The 13,661-nt window shown below is 37.5% G+C and overlaps 1 protein-coding gene and 1 long non-coding RNA gene across 2 annotated transcripts in view; one reads left to right on the forward strand and one right to left on the reverse strand.

The window, feature by feature from the left end:
- LOC134751181 (uncharacterized) overlaps nucleotides 1–13,661 on the reverse strand; it is a 456,797-nt gene that overhangs the window by 360,703 nt on the left and 82,433 nt on the right. The window lies entirely within an intron of this gene.
- The window catches only part of LOC134751169 (uncharacterized), a 185,907-nt gene continuing 174,842 nt past the window's right edge, over nucleotides 2,597–13,661 (forward strand). Inside the window, exon 1 of the mRNA XM_063686541.1 lies at nucleotides 2,597–2,907. Within this exon, the coding sequence (XP_063542611.1) occupies nucleotides 2,889–2,907 (19 nt within the window). The 5' untranslated portion in view covers nucleotides 2,597–2,888. The remainder of the gene's footprint in view (nucleotides 2,908–13,661) is intronic.

A 13,661-nucleotide genomic window follows, 5' to 3' on the forward strand; every position in this document is an offset into this window, starting at 1 on the left:
AACCTGTGTCAGCTAGGCCATAAAAATTACATATAGGATAAACCACAAAGCCTCCACCACCATATATGTACTGTCCGCGCGCGAATTCCGTACACGGCTGAGGAATGTTAGGAATGTTGGGCGTCATGGCAGAGTGATGGTGACTGGTGTCACTTCCTCGATCTCCGAAAGCACGGAATTGGCGCGCAGACAGTATGTGTCTACCGTAGCACCAAAACTATTCAGCCGATGTGAATGAATAAGAATCAACATTTTAAGACTACGGTCTACATTTCAGCATTCTGATGCTGTTATATATGTATATAAGTACAAGATTATTTAATTCAGGGAGTAATTTGACTGGTAGGTTGCTGGTATAGCGTATTAGAGATCTTTATTTGCATACCAGTATGTATATATAGATTCCATTCAGCGTCACAAGTAAAGGGTGTAACACACCATCGCACCGCACCAAGGTCATTGTGTGACGCACACATAAATAAGTATAAGAGAGAAAGCAACATCTCTTTCTTGCTCTTACTTATGGGTGCGTCGCACCACCTTGGTGCGGTGCGATGGTGTGTTACGACCATAAAAGTGGCGAGATGCTTTAAAGGTGAGCTATGGCATAATTTTCGTATAGCATGGCATAGTATCAACTTATTAGCTCCCATGCTTAAAGACGTGTTATATTTCTAACCAACTTAATTTATTATTAATTATAATTTATAATCATTTCCAAAAGTTTTATAATTATGTCCGTATAACGTTTTCCATCGTCCATTTAAAAACATAAATAATTGTCTATGGCGTTGATTAGTATTGCCAGGCGAATCAAAACTTCTTCATGTTAGGGTAAACATACAAGCCGCATTTCTAGGTAAAATTATCCGGTCGAGCTGTCTGCATCCGACTCAATGGGACCAAAACATAACGACAAGTTAACTACAATTGCTTTAAAATAAATAGTTCTCGGTGTCGTTTTCAGTTTATAGTATATTTAAAGTATATACAGCCCTTATTTTATTTACTGTTCTAATCTTATCTTTTCCCCTGGATCTTGTTTTCGATCTCCGCGCCTCTCACCAAGGGCTTGGGCGCTAATAGCCTCCTAGGATTTTCTGACGAAAGTTCTAGGGGTCCACCTCTTTGGGGGGTAATTATTGTCTACTACTAATACTAACTACGGACTGGTATAGCCAATATAGGTGTCAGTTAAAGTAGTTAATGACTCAAATTGACTCAATCATCAACTTATATCTAATGAATGCAGAATAGCTGACTGATTGTTTGTTAAGCTATTAAGGGCCCATTCGGAGTTTTGGCGTGGCGCTGAGAAGTATCGCACGGAATTGACGATGGTACACGAAGTGGCGCTCTACACTTACGTCACGTCCCACAGGGTCTACCGCTGAAATCGAAAACCAAAATTTTGTTTATTGCATATTCGAGCGTCTCGTGCCTCTTTATCGCTCAAATATGCAAGAGCGATAGAGAGAGAGTAGGAGAGATAACGCAAAATTTCAATTTTCATTTGTCACGGTAGGCCCTCAAGTTTTCAGCACCCAATTGGAGCATTTATAGTTGGTCAAACCAAATTGTCAGTAAATAAGAACAAAACAAACTATACTCATCCTTTTCTTTTGGGTGCTAGTACTAGTGTAAGACAAAGATAGTATGATTCTCTCTGTCTATGTTCGAAATGAGACAGTACTTTGACAAACTATAATTGGCATTTGCGAAAATGGCGTACTTTTATTTGGAGCACCTTAATGGCACACTTTCATTTGAAGCACAAACACTTAAAATGGCGAAATACGGGAGCTCTGGAGCACCTCGACCGTGCCGCTCCACTGCTGCTACTGTAGTCGCACTGCGCTATTGTGGTTGGGTTAGGTTACGTTCGGCCAGATTAAATAATGATATTGTAGGTATGTTAAAATCGATTGTCTATAGGTTCTGACTTTCTGATTGGACTCAGTTTTTTTTTCTCAACAAAACATCTTACAAGCCTGTTTTACTTGATATCACATCAGTCGATGGTTGTTAAATCAGGCGTAATTAACTATTAAGTGTTACCTTAAAACAAAGATACATTGATTGAATAAGATGCGTAAAATCTAAGACAATTTCGTGCTTTTAATTTGCAGATAAACCTCTCAGTTGGTGCTGTACAGCTCCATACATTTTGCGGTAACTCTGATTGTCTAAAGTTGACGTTTGACAATTCAGTGACCGCAAAACATATTGTGCAGTACAGCGCCATTTGTTTTGAATGTCAAACTAAGGGGTACGTTTTTTTCTTAGACTTTACCTCTCTATTACAATCAAACAAATCGCTTTGCCTTAAAATAAAAATTAATAATAATTGTTAACAGCATTTAACGCAAATAAAGAGCTTACTTGCTTACTTACTTAAAACTAAAATCCCCACAAACCCCAGAAATTGCAATTTCGTTATTTGCCTCTTTAATGCATTTTTGAGAAGAAAATAACGAATTACCTAAATAGCATTCATGTAATCTTTTCCAACCACTTCGAGTAAAAAAAATGTTACACAATTAAGAAATCGGGAGAAATATATTATAAACTGGCAACATTTATTTTCCATTCCATTTTGCACGAACGCAAGATGGCTGCCAATTTATGTGAATGCAAGGACAAGTAGTTTAGTGATATTTTAAACTAGTGTGATAATACACTACAAATGTGATTTTAGCGTTATAAATATATTACTAATATAGTGTTAACGCCCAGTTAATGTTTTTGTGCAATTTTTTATAAGTTATATTTGTTAAATCGTGTGTGCAATATTGCGTTGGATTTGTGGCATTTACAATGTTCTGTGTTGATTCGTGATTATTTATGCAGTGACAGCCCTTTTGGGCTGATATGATGCTTATTATTGGATGATACAGGGAGTTCCACGTAAGTACCAACAGCTTTATACTTACTTTTGTAAATCTTGATGTTTGTCGAACTGTTTCGTCAGTAACCTAATTGACTATATCGGGGTTTTAAGTTTATAGTGGCGTTGTGGCGCCGGGCTGCCGGCTGCCTAGCATCTGTTAAGTTCTCGAAGACGCCAGCCGTAGGCTAGGTTGACATAAACCTTAATAACCCTAGAATGTTCTGTTTAAACTAACTCGCAAGTTTAGTTATCTAGGAACAGATGTTTTAGTTCTTTGTTTGACAAGTGATTATGACTTTGCAAGCGTCACGAACTCCTCATATTTTGTTTGCTGGCTTACTAAAGAGTGTTGTTCCGTTTTTAAGGCTGAACCGGCCGGGTGGTTTTAATCGATGTGGCTGCCGACTGCCGATCTCTCGGCTCTGACGCTCGTAATGTCGTTACTGAAGTTTTTTCATCCGTAATTCCATAAACAACTATGTATTATATTTACTGAATACGCGGTTTATCTGAGTTAGGTGGGAGGTTATCATAAATTTAAATGTTATTTATTAAACATTGATCTTTGATCTGTTTATTGTACCCATTTTCGAAGCAAGTATGATTTGTATGTTAGAATTCCATCATAAAATTCTGATCACACAAGATATTACTCTTGGACTCATTCAAAATGTTTAGAAATGTCAGGAAATCAAATATTCAGTCATAATTCACATCTCATTATATGAGAGTTTTATATTTATCCCAAAACTGCACAAGAAATAATTTTTTTCTGCTCTTCAACTGTAATGGTTGAATTAAGATTTCGTATACCAAACAATTACAAGGTACTTTTCATTTATGGGCTCCCAACTCAGCTATAATATTCATTTCGAAACGGTTTAGTCAACTATAATGAATTTGACCAATCACATGGCGCCGCGGTCCAGTGGAAAAGACACCAACGCGCGACTATTTCATGAGTAATACCTAATATGCATGCTTTGATGTCTTTTGTACTACTGAGATACTTACCTAATTTTCTTTAACTATTTAGGTTTTATAAGCTATTCATGGGCTAAACATGGTACTCAACTGAAAAGCTCTATTATATTATGATTGTATAAAAATCTATTTATAACTTTCTTGAGTTGAAAGTACTTCAGCCAAAGTGCTTAATAAAACACCCTTAAGACAAGGAATACTGTACAGTAAAGCCTATATATATCACTCTATCTAGCACCTACATTGTGAGGGAGATGAAATATAACAAAATATATTGTAATGTACTGAGCTATACCATAGTAAGGTATCTTAAGATGCCCTGCTATGAGAAATATAATATACAGTCAAGGGCATAAACATATATACATTCCCAGTTTCAAAAATGTGCGTATGCTCTTACAGACAAATCAGACAATAAAGTCGTGTTCACGTATTTTTGAGCCATTTGTCTGGATCTATATTTTTGCCTTTGACTGTACCAAAATAATATCGTAATATCGTATATTTCATTTTTGGTACAAGCTGTTATCACTGACTGTATGTTTTTTTCCACAGGCAACTAATACTCATCGAGAGAATTCTAAAAACCTCAAACACAATTAGGTTTCATTGTTTTATCACAGTGATCCTATGGCCCCCTCAATATAGTAATATTTTCACTAACATATTTTTACTAAATATCTATTTTGTTTCATACATCAATTTAAAAATTTGTACATATTAATAGAGGGATTTACAATGTCAACAAGTATAATGTTTAGCTAGGAACAGTTTGCATAGCAAACCTTAAAAACGGGTCTTTGTTTAATTGTTTATTCAAATTTTGGATCTTTGGCCTTTTGTGAATCGACAGGTTCAGTTGTCAAGTTGAAATCTTTGTCTAGCCGCAGGTTATTTATACAATACATATACATAAGGCTACTATTGTGTTAGTTTGGAATAAATTCTGAAAGACCTGTCTTTGACTCACACAAAGTCGTCGACTTTGAAACTGCTAGCTAAGAATGCACCATATTAGGGTTCCTTGCATATAGGGTGATATGTGAACCCTATTACTAAGCCTCCCTTGTCCATGCGTCTGTATGTCTGTCAGCTGGCTGTATTTTATGAACCGTAATATGAAATTTACATGTGTTATTCTGTTGTTGCTAAAATATTTAAAAATAAAGTGTAGCTAAGTCATAAAAGGAACGTCATTATTTCAGCGTTTTTTACGTGTTGTTTCAATAAATTGAATTATTTTTTATATTCTGCCAAATTAGGCTGGTATATATCTTTTTAGGGTCTGTCACTAGGGTCACTGTCACTGTCACCAGGCTGTATCTCACGAACCCTTCGTGCGTGAGCCCGACTCGCACTTGGCCGATTTTTGAACTATCTATTCGAATTAGCACTGGTTGATATTAAATACTCATTTATTATAAATTTTATAACCGATTTGATATATTGACGAGGAAACGGAAGCGATCGCGAATTTGTAATTATGTCATTAATGTCATTATAACTGACCTTTCCCAAGCAATTACCCAAATTGGAATAATTTAGAATAAATCTTTTTCAATGCGCCGGCGACCGCGGCGCAGGAAGCCGTCCCAGTCGGGCTTGTTAACGTTGCATCTGTTTAAAAACCGGCCAAGCGCGAGTCCAACCGGCGCCCTAAAAACGGGACCCTATTACTAATACTCCGCTGTCTGTCTATCTGTCCGTCTATCACCAGGCTGTATCTCAACCGTGATAGCTAGACAGTTGAAATTTTCACAGATGATGTATTTCTGCCGCTATAACAACAAATACTAAAATCAGAATAATATAAATATTTATGAGGGGCTCCCATACAACGAACGTGATTTTTTTGCCGTTTTTTGCGTAACGGTACGGAACCCTTCGTGCGCGAGTCCAACTCGCAGTTAGCCGGTTTTTGATTTGGTATTATTTTTATTGTTGGTTGTTAGCTCCTATAGAAATACAAATAGCTCAATAACAAATACTCAGACAACCAGCGGAGCTCCCTTTATCACTAATAGGCAAAGAGAATTAAGTAAATGTAGATTGTTCACTCCATACATCAGTATTGTTACCAAAACGACTATTATTTTCGTAGTCTACATCTAGCGTCAAATAGCGGAATTATCAGTACTGCTTCTCGACACTAGATATCACGTGTGCCGCGACTGACGAAAAGTGTTGCTCAACAATTTACAACTAGTAATATAAGCAGAAGGAGTTGTAAATAGAGTTCCTGTTATAATATTAGCTGAAAATCGTTCAGCATTAGACTTTCCGTTCGCCGCAAAATCGATTGTCGAGTAGCAGTACCTCAAGTACTGATAATTCCGCCATTTGACGCTAGATGTCGACTACGAAAATAATAGTCGTTTTGGTAACAAACCTGATGTATGGAGTGAGCACTCTATTAAATATTGCAATATTTAATATTACAATATTTAATTTTGCAATATTGTAGAGGATGTTCAACATATACTGGTGAAATGTGTACGGAACGAAGGTAGAAGACAATTGTTGATGAAGTCACTCAATCTTAATAAGTTAGATGTAGGCGCTTTTCAAAGCATCTTGGCGGCACCAATCTCAGAAGAGGCAAAGGCGATATATTTATTTGTGTATAATTATATTAGTCAGTATACTGTCGGGCCGTAGATGAGTGTAATTTAGATTAAGGTACGATGGGACTGGCGTAATCTTAAGATTAAAAGTCCCTAAATAAATAAATGATTTAAAAAAAATAATTAAAGAAATTAAATAATTATTTTATTTATTAATATTCAATTAAATTCATTCAATTCCTCTATGTCTACTTAATTCTTTTTGCTCTGGGTATGGAATTCTTAAAACGAAATTTGTATCTTAACCTTTGTAATGTCTCAAACTATATCCCTGTAATTTAACTTCCTTAAAATATACAGCTAAAATGTAAACAGTCCGTATCAAAGGATTCACCATAAAAACCTTTCGCAAAAAAATTAATTAGTCAAATTTAACTTGTATGGTGGCATTTTGTCGTATCAGGCGCACGTGGACTATCCCTTTTATACTACCATTACTACCCCATGAATCATTAAGTGTTATCAATGATGTATAACGAAGGTAAACCCCCCTCTACTAATAAAAGGGTGATTAAACATCAAAACGAGCCAGGTGTCTGGCAGGTGAGAACACCCCTTTACCATTACTTACTATCGACACATTTTAAACCTTGATAGCGTCGATATAAACGCTACAAATGGTAGTAGGTGTGTTACTTTATGTTTTGCACGAGTTTTAGTTTTTTTATTAAATATAGGGCGGCATGCCAGTAAATTGTGGTTAGTTACTTTTATACTCATAATTAAGTCTGCCGTATACTTAGCAACGATTGGCACAGAGCCGCATGGGTTGACAGTGTTGACACTAAGTGGGAAGGCAGTAATTACCAATACGATGTCGGGTTGATAAATATTTAAACCTCACAACAAAAACTATACAAAATCTACCATGTAAGAAAAAACATTTTAGCTACACGTCTCATCGTTCCTTAACCACTGAAGTACGAATGTGGTACGTCCGCGTAGTCAAAGCCGACTTATGACGTTACGTTAAAATTTATAATTGGTTAGCGTTTAAACACGTCAGTGTTTAAGGCCGTTAAGGGTAAGTCTTACTTCAGTCAGATTAAGGCCAGAATTACACTTGTAAGTTTTACTTACGTAAGTAGGGACACAGCTGTACTACAGAATGAGATATGAATATCGTTATCTCATTCTAGCAAATAGCTTTGTCCCTACTTACGCAAGTAAAACTTACAAGTGTAATCCTGGCCTAAGAATAACGAAGCGAGTGCAAAAAGTCAGAATATAATCGTGGATCGGATGCACCTGCTTACTCAGTCGACTTTTTTGCTCTGCCTTTCTTTATCTAGGATAGCCGTGGAAAGGCAAACTATTTCTCTTTCATGCATGTAGGTATATCACCTTATCGCCAAGTTGGTGGCAAAGAAGCGTACAGTCCGCAGTAGCATATGAATGCGAACAGTCACACTCATATGTTTATTTTACTAATTTTACTCCATGCGAGTCACTATACAGCAATACATTAAAAGCAAGCCTAAGACTAAGGCTTGATACTAGAACGTAGTGATTATATGCTCTTTGCTTGATACGCCTATTATTCACTTTTGCTCTTAAAGGGAACTTTTCCACACTGTCGTTCAGAGAATACATAGGTATTTAATCAATCTACAAATATTGATCTGAAACAATCCTTTAAAAATTACCAGATTAAGAGAAATTGCGTCATATTGCTGTTTCTGAATACCTACTATCTCAAGCTTCAAAATACCTACTATTTCAATAATAATATTTACTTAGTATCTGATAAAATAAACGGCTTAAAAGGCATTTTTGATATATTAACACCCTGTTTGGCAGCCGCGCCTATTCCATTATGCGTTGATAGTGTTGATACAGTGTTATGCATGTTTCGCATGTCATTTGATTCGCTTATCCGCTAATAAGTTCATGTATCGCGATACAATTCGCCACATTATCCCACCTTAAAAATGTATTATCAGCCTTTACATATAAAAGATAAGCGTAACAATAGTCGTTAAAATCTATAGAATAGCGCTCAGAATTATTTGTTTTTTTTTTTGCTTGACCGTATCACTTTGGTCCTTTTATATTCGGTGATATAGATATGATGTATTGGGTTCGCGGCGCGGGCGATTCATCAAAAGCCGACACTGACGGATTGCCAGACGATGCCGTGGTACCGTTGTGTTGTGGCGATGATGATTGCAACGTAATGGGTGCGATCGCGTTGAAAGCGGCATATCAGATGGCCTTACCGCATCAAAAATTGTTATATGCCTCTCTGAAGCTCGAATATGCAAAAAATTGGTGTTACGTAACGAGCACGCGACGCAAGCGATGTGGCAGTTGACATGTCATTCCAAATATTACAACCGGTGTTTACGCGTGCAGTTAGAGCCGCGCCTGCATTACGCACCTGGTGTGGTTCGTCCTTACTCTGTTTTATTTAGCCATAATGTAGCATGTTATACAATTAATAGTAATAGTGTCTTGGTTTGTTGTCCCAACATTCCTCTGACTACAATAATTGCATCAAAAGTCGCTGCATATATATACAACTAATTTCACTTTGGGGCATTCCAAGAGCTGTCTCGTACAAACGCATTTTGTTTCGTATATGAGGTAAATTTTGTCAACGTTTCAAGTGGATGATCCTTTTACAGAGCATTTTTTACATTCATTGTGACAAAAAAAAACATCATATACCTACTTGCAAATCTTCAGAAAATTCGCATTTGTACGGGACAACGAACGGTTAGACAATTTCGTGGAATGCTACTTTACACTTACCTGGTATGTATTAGGTATACCTATGTATAGACACAGAGGGCAGCACTAGTCCAGCAATAGTCCAGCAATAAACGATATACCAAACACACGTCTATTATTTGTCACTGGCGAACGAAGCGTGGTTTTTACAATTATTTCAGTAAATACGTGCTAAAATCAAGTATTATCCCGTGTACGAGTGATAACTAAATCGAGACTCGGTGCTAAATTATTAATATCTCAGCGTTTCTTCGGGTTAACCGAATTAGTATAAATCATGGCACCTACAAATTTGTCTTCTAAGCTCGACCGATATATGGCATCCCATTACCATATTCCGATCATTACCAGCTAACAAGCCGCGACGCTAATGACCTTTAAACGCCCGTATATCAGCCATTACTCAGCTATCTTATTGTGTTAGCGGGGCTATTTATTACCTATGTTATATCGACAGCGTTTACGAAATGATAAATTTTTAAAATGGCGATGACACTTGACACCTATTACGCCGAATAGAAACATCAAAGTTTCCGTATATTCCAATTGTCATAAATCTAATTTTAACGTTCGTATTTTATTCTTCTAGTAGTTTAAAAAAAAAAAACAATTTCTTGTGGTTGAGCCAGCGTGGGGGATCTTGGTAGGCCTTTGCTTGTGCCAGAAGTTTCTTATTCTCTGTACAAACAAAGAAAGGCATAAGCTCCCATTAATAAATCGAGTCGTTTGTTGAATTGTCATGTCAGTGTTATCAATGGTACACTGCTTACGGCTGTACGGCTTCGTTTCTTTACTTTTAACTTGCAGCGGTATATCACATGTGGGTCTTAGCCTCCACGGCTTTCTTCCATTTCGTTTTCTCTTTGGCCTCACTGCTACAAACATTTCCCTGCCCATTCTCAGGTTTTCCAAGACGTCTTTCAAAATTCTGGTCTTTCCTGTTGCGAGATTATATTCTCTCAGTAATAACAAAATATACCACTAAAGATAGGTATTCTTAGACAGCCTATAAATCTGAGTTCCGCATTGTAACGGCGAATCGAATTCATTATTCAATGGAGCCGATATGGGCCGGGTCCGTCAATTCGAGTCGATTCGAGTCTTCAAAGTCAACCCTAGCGCCTACTTCACCACACTGACGATTGACACCTGAGACTGACAATTTTTTGTACGTTTTTGGGTCGGTAACTGAGGACCACATACCAGCAATGTCAGGTGGCCATTGTCACAGTGCTGAAGCAGGCCTGGGTGCCTAATCAAGATGCCAATCGTTTGCGCTTCGACAACGAAACGCTTTCTGTCTCTCTATCGCACTAATATGTAAGAGTTATAGAGAGACAGAAAGCGTTTCGATGTCGTAGGCGTCGTAGCGCATATGACTGGCATTTGGCTAGGTCTCTAGCACTGTTGTACTAAAATTGAACACATTTCACTCATTTATTACCGGCATAAAACGTATTCAATATGTCTGGGCTATAAGTTGTCATGCCAAATTGCCCGAATCTGTTCATCTGTTTATGCGTGATTTATTAACGTTACGACACCAGTCATGGGTCATTTAAGAGAAAATTAGGAGTATTGTTGATATTTCACTGATACCTGTAAAATTTCTAACCGCTTTGCGCGTTAAAAGTTTAATGTAATTTTATGTTTTCAACGTGTTTACGCAATGAACGGCGAATGAAATAATCACCGTGGTGAAACAGGGGCCAGGTCATGAACCGCACTCATCAAAAATTTAGGAGCCAAAACAACATACAGCTGCCCCGTAACATAGAGTAACTTATACTAGAGCGGTACTGTCATAGTAAATTTTGTAACCCCAGTAAATTCACTGCCATCTGTCGACACACTTTAAAACTAAAAATAAATATTTAAAAAAATACGATAAAATGTATTTAAATATGGATAAATGATTTTTTTATTTGCATTAATTATTTTTATATGATTTTGACCCATGTTCTTTCACTGGTATGCGTTAAAATTATAAATAACAAACGAAACAGTCAACGCCCTCTATACGAGTGTAGGCCAAAACTAGTGGCGCCATCTGATCGAGAATCAAATTTTCGTGATTTTCGAGGCACGTTTTTTCCTTAGACTGTATCCATCTATTACGGAGTTACATCTATCTTTGCCCGTAATGACAAATCATATCGGCATAGTAGCAACGAGCAGGGTATTTTGACGTAAGTACAGACACGGCAACACATAATCAATGAATGATGAACTAGCCTAATTATGCATTCGGATCGACGAGCTTTACATGATAAAGTTGAGGACATACTGGCGCTTGTCCCATCCCATTTTGTCCCATCGCGCATAACAAATCAGTTTGAGCTTTTTTGCGCGAGAATAAGGAAAAATTTAATTGAATGATGTGTTTGGAGTATCGCTCGCAGACGTATCTGCATGTTAAATTGGTTTAAAAATTTAATGAGTTTTCAAATGTAATTTAAGCGTAATGAAATTCATTCATAAAGTCGGCATGTACTTTTGCAACATACCTTATGCGGATCCGCAATTCCGCATGTCAGTCATGTCACTTTGGTGTGCGAGCGGGCTATATACGTACAAGGCGCTTTCTCGCTCAAACACCGGAGCGCATCAGTGTGTCAACCGCGTATACAGGACATTTAATCAATTACATATGCGGCTAATGTATCTCTGGCCTAAGAAGTGCCCGGCGCCCGCACGGTCTGAATAGTGTGTCAAAGGACAATTACCGTTAAATATCCACTATTAGGCGGTTGGCGCGGTGTTGTACGTAATTACACCGGTGTAACACGAGCTTGCGATCGACGATCGCTTTGCAGGCATGCTTTACCAAATACGGGAGTAACGTTTGGATGCGGGTGCGGGTACAACTAGTATATACACTACACTGTGCTATAGTCTGCATCTTCTCAAATGTTTTTTTTTTTACCAAAGACCCTAACCTGTTAAACAAAAGCCTTTGTTCCTTTTATGCGTGCGCGTGCCTATTGTTGGTGAGCGCTTGCCACTTGCTTATACACGATGGTCACGCGCTCACCAACAATGGGCACGCGCACCCACAATAGGAACAAAGGCTTTTGTTTAACAGATTAGGCTCTTTGGCGAAAAAAACATCTGAGAAGATGCAGACTATATAATGAGTTAAAGTTTAAACCTACAGATTATAAATGGTTCCAAGTGTCAGGAACCTAACATAAGTCTGTTGTAATCTAATGACCTTTTTTTTCTGACGATTGCAGCGCCATCTGTGTTATCTGCGCGTTTGTCCTCATTAAAGATGGTTAAAAAAAATTGTCACCAAATAGGTGAAAGTCTAAGTTTATTAAATAGTTTAATTTTATGAAGTCGAAACTGTCTGTCTATACCTACCTACTGGTTACATGGGATGTGGAGGATTTTTTTAGTAATATTTCAGTTGAAACAAAATAAAAACGCACACTCCCACTGGACACAATTTGGTTAAAATATGTAGACGAATTTGAAAACCCCCAGGAATAAATCCAATGTCGGTGTGGGACAGAGGCCAAGTAAAAGGGTAAAATATTTCTGTTCCATGGTCCTTATGTTCCATGTGCTTTTTATTTTTTGGCTAGGTGAAGATAGCATTGTGTTTTCTTATTTCAATCGCAGTGCTGTAGTTTTTCCACGTTAAAACCGCTTAATGTCAATATTTTTCTTTCTAATATGTATTTAAAAAACGGGACGAGTGCGAGTCGGAATCGCCCACCGAGGGTTCCGTACTTGTAAGTATTTGTTGTTATAGCGGCAACAGAAATGCGTCATCTGTGAAAATTTCAACTGTCTAGGTACCACGGTTTAAGAGATACTGCCTGGTGACAGACAGACGGATGGACAGACGGACAGAGGAGTCTTAGTATTGGTCCCGTTTTTACCCTTTGGTTATGGAAGCCTAAAAACAACGATTTTTACTTCTCAATAGTTTTCACACAAACACGTAACATAATATAGGACATGTGTTATCGCATCGCACAGTAATTGCAACGTCCCTGTTTGTTCACGATGAATCAATATTTTCGGCCGGCTGTGTGCCGTTCGTATCTAGTGTATCTACTACCCGGCGCCCGCAATTTTAACGATGTTGTTAACGTCGGTTTTCAATATTTGTTTATACACAGGACCGAACGGGGACAATAATTTATATGTGTTTAGTTTAGGGCTGTAATGTATATTTTTTTACAAGCTTTAACTTGCAATATACCTATGTATGTATGTATGAACGGGTCAAATCTTGCAAGTTAAATTTGACCCACTTCCCGACTTCCAATAAAGCTCAAAATTTGCATACATATGTAGGTAAGTCTTAATAACAAAACTTCCGTGAGGCACTGACATATTAAATATATACACATGTTATGTATTAACATGTCGAGCAATCATCGACTTTATAAACGTGAGTGACCCGGTTTAATATT

This window comes from Cydia strobilella, chromosome 21, assembly GCF_947568885.1.
Source record: "Cydia strobilella chromosome 21, ilCydStro3.1, whole genome shotgun sequence".
Taxonomy (NCBI): domain Eukaryota; kingdom Metazoa; phylum Arthropoda; class Insecta; order Lepidoptera; family Tortricidae; genus Cydia; species Cydia strobilella.